The sequence below is a fragment of the Myotis davidii genome, unplaced genomic scaffold (assembly GCF_000327345.1).
Source record: "Myotis davidii unplaced genomic scaffold, ASM32734v1 scaffold699, whole genome shotgun sequence".
In the NCBI taxonomy this organism is placed as follows: Eukaryota; Metazoa; Chordata; class Mammalia; order Chiroptera; family Vespertilionidae; genus Myotis; species Myotis davidii.
Window position 1 is genome coordinate 3,327,277 of NW_006291007.1, and position 11,136 is coordinate 3,338,412.

Sequence of the window (11,136 nt, forward strand, 5' to 3'; positions counted from 1 at the left end):
AAAAATCCCCCCACAGCCTCTCTGGCCACTGTCAGCTCCTGAACCTCGTACATTGCTTTTTCATGGACATACAGTAAAATTCACTGTTTTGTGTGTATACAGTTCATGAGCTTTGATGGCCAGTAGTTTGTACGGCTCTTCCTGTGGATGTCCATTCCACCCAGTCCCAAACGTGTGAGAGCTGCAGGGGAATGGGGGCAGCTGCAGGCCATGTGGGGGTGGGGGTTCCCCGGATGATTCACCGGGAGGAGGGAGATGGTCATCCTCCTCTTTGTTGACTCAGGTCAGGCTTTTTGGAGTGGGCAGCGGGGCAGGGAAAACCGTCTCTGTTTGTGGCCCGGTATCCTGGGCGCCTGGGTCCCTGGCCCCCTGCAGCGAGGCCCGCTGGAGCCCGCGCGTCTCACACCAGCACCTGCTCTGGGAGGTATGTGCTGACTCCCCAGCTCCCAGGCACAGACTATTTTTGGCTGCAGTGACTGCTCACTACAGTCATGACAACAAAAACTCTCCCTGCCTCGTCCTTCCCCGGGACACCGCACAAGGGGCCCGGGCTGCCGGGGACCCTGGGCTCCGGCCCCTCACCATGCATTGCCTGTGGAGCTGGGTGACGGCCAAGGCTTCGAGGGGCACGACCCCACAGCCCGTGGTGCTACGAGAAGCAGGAGGCCTGGACCAGCCTGGGCCCGAGGGCTGCGAGGTAGGCGCCGGGGGGCTGGGATCAGGCAGCTTTCCTGGGAGCGCCTGGAAGGGGTGTGTTTGTGCTCGAGTCTTTGCTTTGCTAACAATAGAACACGCCTCGGGGAATCTGCATGTTGGGGTAGAATGTGACTTCCATTTCATTATTTCATCCCCTGTCTTGTGGTCTAGCGGCTGAGGAACTGGCAGAATCTTCCTGAAGTAGATCTCCCTCATCCTTCTAGTGAATATTTTTTTGGCCTGTTCTTGCTTTTGGTTTGAAGAGGGCATACATTTGCTTGGAGCTACTCCTTCTGCAGGAGCTTAAGCAACTGAGGTTGTACAGGCGGGCCCAGCCCTGCCTCTCAGGGCTTCTGGTCAACCAGGCCAGGGAGGCCAAACCGTGAGGAGGCATGAGCGCTAACTTCAGAGTTACACAGGCCAGGGCCCCATCCAGGCACCATCGCTCACTGGCCGTACCTTAAGTGAGTGACTTAATCTCTCTGAACCTCACTTTCCTCAGCTCTCACTTTCCTTCGCTACCAAGCCCTGTGCCCAGGCCACTTCGTGGGTTGCGATAGTACCGGTGGTTGTTATTTTTGTAGTTAGGCTGGTTGTGAAAAGAGGAAGTATGTCGAGAAGCAGAGTAAGAGTCAGGGTGCCACAGCCCTGGGTGGGCCTTGGTCGTGTCTCGGAACCTGGGTGTTTGGGTGTAGCTGGTGATGCGGGGTGTGCTTCTTCTTTTCAAGAAGAAGAAAAGTGTGTGCTGTCACCCGCGTGGGCATGGGTAGGGGTAGGCAAGGCCGTGGAGATGAGGATTGCTGCCCACCCGCCACCTTTGAGTCACCAACACATTAGGGACGTGCCAGGCCCTGGGGGGAGCCACGAGCCCAGGACGCAACTGCGTCTGGATCCCACAGGGCTCTGGGCCCATGTGGCTTGGCATCCCTGGGACCAGCGCCTTTGGAGGCGATTCTCAAGGCAGACCTCAGGGAGGTCTCTCTTCCCCTTGGCTCACCTGTCCGAGCAGCTCAGGAAACCTGGCAGAATAAAACCTTCGCCTGTGGATAAGGAATGCCCACTCTGGGAGACGGTGAGCTCTCCAGGAGTAGGATGTGTCCTGGTGCTGGTCACTGGCAGGGCCTGGTTCTGGCGCTATTGTTCTGGGTGACCACACAGGTCCCCTCCCTCTCAGGACCTCCGTGTCCTCTTCTGTAAAATGAGTATTGGACTCGACTGTCTCTGAGGTCCCCTCGAACGCTGCCTTTGACCTTGGCAGAGGAAGGGTTTCTCCCCTGTTAGCGCAAGAATATCCATTGGCCCTTTTCATGCCCTTAGACCCAAGTGACTCTGGCGATGACCTCCTTGGCTTGGGTCCTGGTCACACACTCAGGGCTCCATTGGGCTGCCATTGCTGCTGCGAGGCAGGAATTGTCATAGTTTCTGGAAAACTACAGAGAGGGGCTGTCCACCTCCAGGAACTCCCTATTCTGGGGGACCTGCCTGGTCACCCAGAACAAGAGAGGTCTTGGTCGCCTAGGTGGACATCTGTGGGGCAGCTGTGATATAATGAGGTCCCTGTCCTCAGGTGGGAGCAGTCTGGGTCTCAGGTCTCCAGCTCTGGACTCACTTCCTGTGCCCGATGAATTCCCCGCCTGGACAGACAGACAGCCCAAAGGACAGACCACACGCTGGACACTGGGACATGCCCCTCTGGTGGATGGGTCTGTGATTGGCCTCCTGGCCCCAAGGGGAGCCCTCCCGACCCTGATGCTGGGGCCCTAAGCGAAGCCGCTGTACCTGAGGCCCGTTGGCCCGGCTTCACACTCTCGGTGGGCCTCACTGGCTCAGAGGTCTCGCTCTGTGGATATAGAGGAGGCAGGGGAGGGAGACAGAGTCGGCTTGTCTCGGAATCCTCTCTTTGACGGTGTGTTTGACTAGGGGACCATCAGAAAGGGGAGAATTTGGGGACCAGCAAGCCACAAAGATGGCTTAAAGTGGCCACACCCAAGGCCCCGGTTTATTTCTGTCAGTGCCTTTACCCTCGGGTGAGCTGAGTTCCCTCATGGTGACACACATTTCAAGCCAAACCCCGTCCCCTGCATCCTCTGCCTAGGATTATCGGGCCTCCCAGGCAGTTCCTCACGGCTCCCCCTTTCCCTCTCGGGAGTGTCCTTGTTGGGATGGCACAGCACCCCTCACCCTCCCTCGGGAGCCCTCCTCTTCACCCATCGCCAGCCTGGCCTGTGTCCCCATTGCCACCCTGCTCGTCCACCTCTCACCTGCTGCGTCACCCAGGGACACAGGCGAGGGGGGGAGGGGGCAGGCTGCAGGTCTGGGGAAGCTCTGCAACCCCCCCCTCCCCCCGCTCACTCAGCTGCGGCCCCTCCACAGCACCCTGCTTGTGCAGGGAGGAGGGACTTTCCCACTTGCCTGTTCCCCAGAAGCCAAGCGTCATCGAGGGTTAGTGTTACTCTTTGGCTGCTGGTAAACCCTCCCCCTATCCTACCCTGACCCCAATCTGTTTTGTTTGTTTGTTTTAGAGTATCCCAGTTTTGACTCGAGTTTTAAACTGTGGAGCCTGGTGAACAATAGTGGGGTTTCCCTCCCGACAGTCAGCATACATCCTGGGTGTAGAGAACCTGCTGTGGAAGCCCACCTATCTCCTCTCTTCATTTTGGGAGTAGCACGTCCTGGGGAGAAGCACACAGCCCCCAACTGGTGTGTGTGTGTGTGTGTGTGTGTGTGTGTGTGTGTGTGTGTGTGTGTGTGTTTCTCTCATGCTGGATGTGTCTGGCCATTTTCAAACAGCAGCCAGGAGGAGCAATTTTGGAAATGTGTGTTGATGCCACAGAGAAAGTGCAGGCCACCTTGGTGACAGCTGTGGGCCTGCCGCGGAGCTTCTGCCTGTGTCCCCTTCTGCTGGGAGTGTGTTGGGGTTGACCCGGGTGAAGACCTGTCAACACAAGCAGCCGGCTGGGAGGGAAGGAGCAGAGGGGTCCAGGACCACCAGGTGATGTGTGTTTGTTGAGTGACTGAATGAATGACCCACTAGCTAGGGGTTACAAGCTATGGCCCCTGGGCCAATCCAGCCCACCACTGGGTTTTTGGACAGTCTTGTGAACTAAGAACGGTTTTCACATTTTTAACTGGTAAGGAACCAAAAGAAGAATTTCGTGACATGTGAAGATTACATGAACTTGGGGTTTCAGTGTCCGTACTGGACGCTGTATTGGCACAGAGCCACGCCCCGTCTGTTTACACACTGTCTGGCTGTTCGGTGCTCTCCTGGCGGAGCGGAGCAGTTGTGATAGAGACCATACGGCCCGCAGAGCTGAAAACACTCACTCTCTGCCTGTTGAGCAGACATTTCCTGCCAATTTCTGTCCTAGGTACCTCGGGTTTATAGGAGAAAGAACGGGGCCTGGGAGACAGCCACAGTCAGGCTCTCCCAGGGAGTAGGGCCAGGCCCCTGGAGTGGTGGTGGTGGCTGTGGTGATGGCAGATGCTGCCAGATGCTAGAGGTTTGGTCTCAGGCAGAGGTGGGAAGCACCCATTTCCTCTCGGGGGCAGGAGGGGAGCTGAAGGGGCACCCAGCAGGCCAGCCGAGGGGACTGAGAAGGAATGTGGGGACTAGATCCCCTGAGAGGCCTCCAGCTGCTTTTAACCCCACAGCTGGAGCTCACCCCAGCTGCGAGAGGGTAGGGAAGGGTGTGGAGCCAAGAAAGCCAGATGTGACCTGTGGTGCCAGGGAGGCTCTGCTCTGGGAAAAAGAGCTCGCTTTATAGAGCAAAGAAGTGGGTACCAGCGCAGGCAGGGTCGGCTGGCTGGGACTAGGCAGAAATGGCCATACCTCAGCCTCACCAATTGGGCTGTGTGGCCTTGAGCAAGTTACCTACCCTCTCTGATCTTTATCACCCATCTCAGGATGTTATAAAGATCGCATGTGGTGACCTCTTACCTTCGTCTAGCAGAGTGTCTGGCACCCAGGAAATGCATAATACGTGCTCATCATCCACCCTTTATTGGCCCCTTCTCGTCTCCCCTTTAACCTCACCCTCCACACCCCATCTCACCACCGCACCATCTTTCCGAGGCTCTCAAGCCCAGACATTCCAATACATGGGCCAAAGACAACTACTCCCGAGAGATTCCAGCGAGGCCCCCCACTCGGTGAGCCTCTATCTGCCTTGTGGGAGGGAGGGAAGCCCTGTTGTGCGGGAGAGGACGTCCCCTGGGACGGCTGTGCACTTGAGCTAGGCTGGGGTCGAGTTGAAGGAGGTCAAGCCCCAGAGCGCAGCCCTGCCCTGGCCAGACCCGCCTTCCGAACTGGGCATTCTGAGACCCTTTCTGCCCTGGGTTATTGGGCCAGACTCAAGACCCAGCAGGCTGTCTGCCCCCATGGTCCCCACTCCAGAAATTCTGATTTGATTGGTTTGAAGTGGGGGCCTGGGCACCAGGATTTTTTAAAAGCCCCCACCCCAGGTCCCTCCAGGGTGCCCCAGATCCGATCTAGGCAAACCCACGAACCCACTTGTTCTATAAATGATGGAGTCAAAGCCCAGTGAGGAGCAGGGGCTGCCCAGAGTCAAGGGGGTTCCAAGGACCAAACCGGACCCTCCCTTTGCTGGGCGGGCCCGCTGGGAGGTGGTGGAGAGAAGACCTCCAGGAAGCGGCTGACTTCCCCTGGGAGGGGCTTTGCCTTGTTGCCAGGACTAGGATAGTGGGATAGTAAAGAGGCTGGCACCGACCCTGTCCAGAGGCAGAGCCAGTATCCCCAAGCTGTCTGTTCATCTCCATGGAAACCCCAGGCGGCTCACCTTCCCAGCCACGCCTGTGCCTCCCAGAATATCCAGCTATTATCCAAGTCTCACCAGCCCCAGGGGTAGGGAGCAGGAAGGAAGGGGCTCCCTTGCCAACTGGAGGCATGTGGGCTCCCAGCCTGAGATGCCATAGAAATCTCCCTGCTCTTCCCTCTGTCCTTTCCCAATCCCCTTGGGCCCTGGCCTCGTAGGTGTGAGGGGTCCTACATCACCATCTGCAGGGTTCTGGGGGTCCACCTCTGGGCTCTGCTGGGACCAGTTCTCAGGAAAGCATCTGTGGTGAAGGATCCTGGCCCTTTAATGACCACCTCCCCTCCCAGCCAGGGAAGCTAGAAGAGGCCTCTGTTCACTCTCCCCTCCACCCCACCCCACCCCACCCCAGAAATCCAGGTTCTGCAAATGGACCTTGATTGCCAGCAGCACTGATGGGGGCAGTTCCTGACTTTACTGACCCATCCTGTGCTCTAGGACTAGAAAGCTAAACAGATGCACAAAGTTTGGGTTTGCCTCTTGGTCTTCCTTCCACCCGGCCTCCGCCTGATGCTGGCTTGAGCTACCATGTGGCCCATACACAGGCTTGGAAGCGTCCTGGCATTTCCACTGTCCACCTGACCGAGCACGGCGAGCGTGGATGGCTCTCCGTGTAAGCCGGTCAGGTTTCTAAGTATAGACCCAGGCAGCCCCGTGGCTGCTGGTAAGTCTCGGGATACCATTTGATACCCGCCTGGCCTGGCTCCAGCCACTGCCAGCTGCTGAGGGGAGGGGGCCGCTGTGTTTGGGCAAGCCCTCCCCCCCCCGCCCCCGCCCTTCTATAGAGAACAGAGCCAGCAGTTTAATGATCACAGGCGGGGAGGGACCTCAGTGCCCAGCTGACCCTGCTCTCTAATCATTATGCATATAAGAAAGAATAACTGAATGCCGCCCACTGGGGAGTCCCTTGTGTGTCTGGAGGGGACGGGCAGAGGCGCAGCCAGTATCCTCGAACTCTTGCTCTGACCCGTGTCCTCACTGCCCTGCTTCTGTGCTCCCTGCTCACCCCGGCTCACAGGAGCGAGGATAACTCCCGAAATGGGCTGGGCAGCCCTGCCCTCCCTTTTTGGTTTCTAGGTTGTATTTTCTTCTTTACACGGAAGCTGGGGTGGATGGGCAGTGATTCTCCTCAAAACAATCGCCTCTTGGCCTTGGTCCCTTCCCCAGAACTGGGGGTAGGGCCCTGGGCTGTGGGACAGGCAGCATGTTCCCTGTGCCTGCAGGCAGGTGTGCGGCTCTCCTGAGGCCTGAGACCTGAGAGGGTTTCAGAGCTGCCCTGCCCACCAGGTTGTCAGCAGGCCTGTGAGTTCACCTTTAGAAGGTGGTTAAACTGATCCCCCAATTTGCTTCTGGCTGAGAAATTATCCGGAAAGTTTATTTGTGAATTACTCTGGTCTGAAATAACTTCCTAACTCAGACTGGGCACCGTGGGTGGGCAAGTCACATCCGTGTGTGAGGTTTGGGGGTGCCGAGTTGCTGAGTGGCTTTGCTTGAGTCAGGATAGAGGGAGCTGGCCGGGCCACTCCAGGGCCTGCACGGCCATGGCCCAGCCTGGCTGTTGTTTAGCTGGGGGCCCCTGGTTCCAGCATCCCTGCCTCATGCTCTCCCCTCTGGATTGAAATAACTCTGGTCCAAAGTCACTCAGAGGCTTTGGAAGGCTGGGCACTTGGTTTCTAAGATGGGGTGCCAGAGCCACGGTGGGTACCTCACCGAGAAGGCCTGGCTGCCCAGTGGTATGTTGCCAAGGACACTTGGCTGCTGGGCCACCGGTTCTCTCCATTTGCCTGCAGAAATGAAGCTTTGAAATCCGCTGATCAGACATTCGGAAGGCGTCAGATTTTTAATGCAGGGTCTCCATGCGGGAGTCTGGGGGCGCCGTGGGACCATTGTTTGGTTGCACAAGTTTGCATTAGTTGCCACCATGTAACATTTTTATTTTAAAGTAAAAACTCAGATTTCTTGAAAACCAGAATATCTGGTGCCCCTCCCATAGCCTCCCCCCTTACCCCCGCACTGCCTGAGGGCAGAGGGTGGGTTTCTGATTAGCATCGCCCTTGCTGCTGCTGACTTCTTACTGTCCAGTAGAGGCTTGTTTCTAGGACACGTGTCTCCATCAAGAAACAGACCCAGGGGCCTCATCTCCTCGGATCTCACTTCCCAAGGCCTGGCCCCGAGGCTGCGTGTTTGAGACCCTCGCTGCCAGGTAGCCCGCTGACTGGGGGATAGCTCACTGACCGCCCTTTCAGGTAGGAAGGGTGGTCCCTCTCCCCAGCCCAGCGACCCAGCCCTGGGGGAGGGACCAGGGATTGGAGAGTGGAAGGAGCAGTCAGAAACCAGGGCCACAGAGGTGTGCTAAGCACTCTCATTTCACTGATACAGAGTTCACACTCCAGGAAGCAACACCCATCCGGGAAGAGGCTGGGGCCGTTCCAGTTTGAGTGGGACCCCCGGATTGGAATCATGGAAAGAGTTTGGGGGGATGGCATCCCTGGGTTTCAGTTCTGGCCCTGCCATTTACTAAGTAGCCTTGCCTGAGGTCTCTGAGCCTCAGTAAAATGGGCTTAATACCTCTCCTTGCTGAATTGTTTTGAACGGAGATAGTACTATACAAAGTACTGGGCCTATTGTACTGGCAAATAGTTTGTAATAGCAAATGTAGTTATTATGTTGGAGAAACTGAAACTTGGTGTGGGTGGGGAAGAGAGGAATATAAACAAAGAAAACCAATCCTTTGCATTTTAGTTAGATTGGGGCTTGGGTCCTGGGCTTGTTGGTGTCCATGTCATTGTGTCCCCCGCCCCCCCCCCCCTCCCTTACACACAATCAGGCAGAAACAGGAACCTCCTCTTGGAAACCTGCTGAGTCATCACCGCCTTGGGAAATGCCGGAGCCTCCGTGAGAACCATGAGGGAGGACAGGACGCTCCAGGGAGAGGTGGAGGGTGGTGTCTGCACTTGTGGAAAGGTCACCAGCCATTTGTTTGTCCCCTGACAATCCTGCCAACTTGCTTTTCATAGTAAAGTGAGGGGAAAGCTGTCACAACTGCATTTGCTAAAGCGCGTTACTGAGGGCAGTAAAGGAAAATCCACCGATGAACCAAAGTTTCTGCCCCGGCTGTTATCTAATCAGCTCCCTCTCCGAGCTGTTCTTATCACTGTCCTGTGACCTCTGGTTTTATCGTCAGAAGGATGTCTGACAACCACGGGTTTGTCCAGCCCATGATGCGCTTCTCGGTGCTTTGACTTGTGTGTTTATTTCTAACGGTTGGGGTGCATCATCCTAAACAGCTACGAGATTCTTGTCCACAACCCTGGAGACTGAAGAATATACAGGCAAGACAGAGGTGGGGAGGGGAGGAGGGGGGAGGGGGGGACATGGCCAGACTTCAGGGGCCACATACGGAGCCCAGGGCATCACAAAGCCCCAAACTGTTGCCGCAGTGACTCACAGCCAGTATCTTTATCAGGTTCAGTTTTGACACTTGGGGGCAGTCTGACGATAGCATTACTCTTTTAAAGTCAAATTAGACACAGCTTGCTACAATCAATGAAAACCGGCTGAGATACTCAAGGATTGTGAGCTTCATATGAATCACTGGACGTGGGGTGTCTGGCGTTCTCTGTTATAGAAAATCTGGAAAATATAGAAGGGGGCCAAAGAAGAAGAAAACCCAGAACATCTTACCACTGGTCCTGCAGCTCTGAGCTTTCTCTGTGCCCGGCCATATCGCGTAGCAGTGCAAGGACACGTTTTCATGGCAGTCGCCCCACAAGCCGCCAAGGCCAGGGACCTGTGCCGTGTTCTGTGTGTCTGCTCCAGGCTTGGTGTCACCTGTGACTCAAAGTGATCAGAACCAGAGGGGTTTCTTCCCCTTGATGAGGGGAAAGAGCACAGCTTTGAAATCAGCTAGGTCTCGATTCAGATCATCCCTCTTTGTAGGAGTTTTCTGCTGCTGCGTCACAGATCACCACAAACCCAGTGGCTTGCAAGCCCCTTTGATTAGCTTACAGTTCTGTAGGGGAAGACTGGCTGGAGGAGTCCATGTGGCTCCGCTAGCTCCCTGCTTAGCATCTCACTGCGCTCAAGCCCAGGCACCAGCCAGGCTGGCCTCTTACCTGGAAGCTTTGGGAAGAAGCCACATCCAAGGGCGTTCAGGTGGTTGGCAGAATCCAGTCCTGGTGGCCAGATAGGTCTGAGGTGCCCCTTTCCTTGCTGGCCATTGGGGGACACGCTCCCCTAGAGGCCAATCACATTCCTTCTCATGTGGTCCCTCCATCTTCCAAGTACACATGGTGTCCTTTTCACACTTCAGTCTCTCACTCCCTCTCTGCTACCTTAACCTTTGGAAGGTTTTGACTGAGAATTAACTAAAGGGAGGTAGTAAGGGCCTATATGCCTGTTGAGGGTTAAATTTTTTTTTTTTAATCCTCAACTGCGGATATGTTTTTATTTATTTTCGAGAGCAAGAGTGAGAGCGAGAGCTAGAGCAACATCGATGTGAGAGAGAAGCATTGCCTCCAGGACCCGCCCCCACCAAGGATTGAACCTGCAACCTTTTAGTCTATGGGACGATGCTCCAATTAACTGAGCCACCCGGCCAGGGCGAGGGTCAATTCTTTTTAATCCTATCACTAAGCCAGTTTTATTTGAAATCTTGTCTGATTCAGATACAGTGCAGCAGAATTGTAAAGGGCCGTCTTCATCTCAAGTACTGTCATTCTAGAAAGTTGTCGTGATTCATCATTTTTTCTGGGCAGAGGAATGAAAAGAAACAAGAGGGCCATGTGCCCTGATCAAAACTTCCCAGATTTTCCCCTTCCTTCCTTCCCTCCCACCCCCACCCCACCCCGAAGCTGAGGCCTCTCCACTTCAGCTGCCGTCTCTGGGAGGGCGGGGTCGGGGTGAGGGCTGGCTGCCTGAGACCTCAGACAAGTGGCGGCCTCGTGTTGGAGGCCTGCCCACCAGCAGCTGGCCCCTGCCACTCAGCGGGGAGGCCGGCGCCGGCCGGGGGGAGAGTGAAGACCAGACCCCCGGCGTGCTCACCGGCTCTCTGCCTGTGCTTCCCCAGGAGATCCTCCGAGAGCTCACGCTGGATGCCCTGCTGGACATGAACGAGGCGAAGGTGAAGGAGACGCTGCGGCGCTGTGGGGCCAGCGCGGAGGAGTGCGGCCGCCTGCAGCACGCCCTTACCTGCCTGCGGAAGGTGACAGGCCTGGGTAGGTAGGGCCGGCCTCCCCAGCGCCAAGGCCAGCCCCATGGGCTCCCTCTCCCTCCACCTTGGCTTAGACGCCCGCCTGTTCTCCCCAGGCCTAGCCTGGTTCCCTGGGGGCCATGGCCGTTGCTGAGTGGATGATGGGTGGAGCAGGTGTGGCCCAGGGGTCCTGGGGTCGCTTGGAAAGGCCAGGACAGACATTCAGAAAGTGTGTGATGGACTTGACCTGGGACCGAGGCTCTCCCCAGGTCAGAGGCTCAGACCTGGCCAGTGCTAACACGGGAAGCTCTAGCCTTTGTTAGAAACCCCAGGCTGGCCTGCTGGGCGGGCCCTGTATGCTTTCCCCTCTTCGGAGGACACTTGGGCTCTGTGACCCCTCCAGCAGCTTCCTGCGTT

At 56.5% G+C, this 11,136-nt stretch overlaps 1 protein-coding gene across 9 annotated transcripts in view; it reads left to right on the forward strand.

Moving 5' to 3' along the window:
• Positions 1-11,136, forward strand: part of KSR1 (kinase suppressor of ras 1) — a 107,234-nt gene that overhangs the window by 57,704 nt on the left and 38,394 nt on the right. For all 9 annotated transcript variants that reach the window (XM_006764052.2, XM_006764048.2, XM_006764047.2 and 6 more), the window contains one exon: positions 10,597-10,744. In XM_006764052.2, coding sequence (XP_006764115.1) covers positions 10,636-10,744 — 109 coding nt within the window. In that variant the 5' untranslated portion in view covers positions 10,597-10,635. The remainder of the gene's footprint in view (positions 1-10,596; positions 10,745-11,136) is intronic.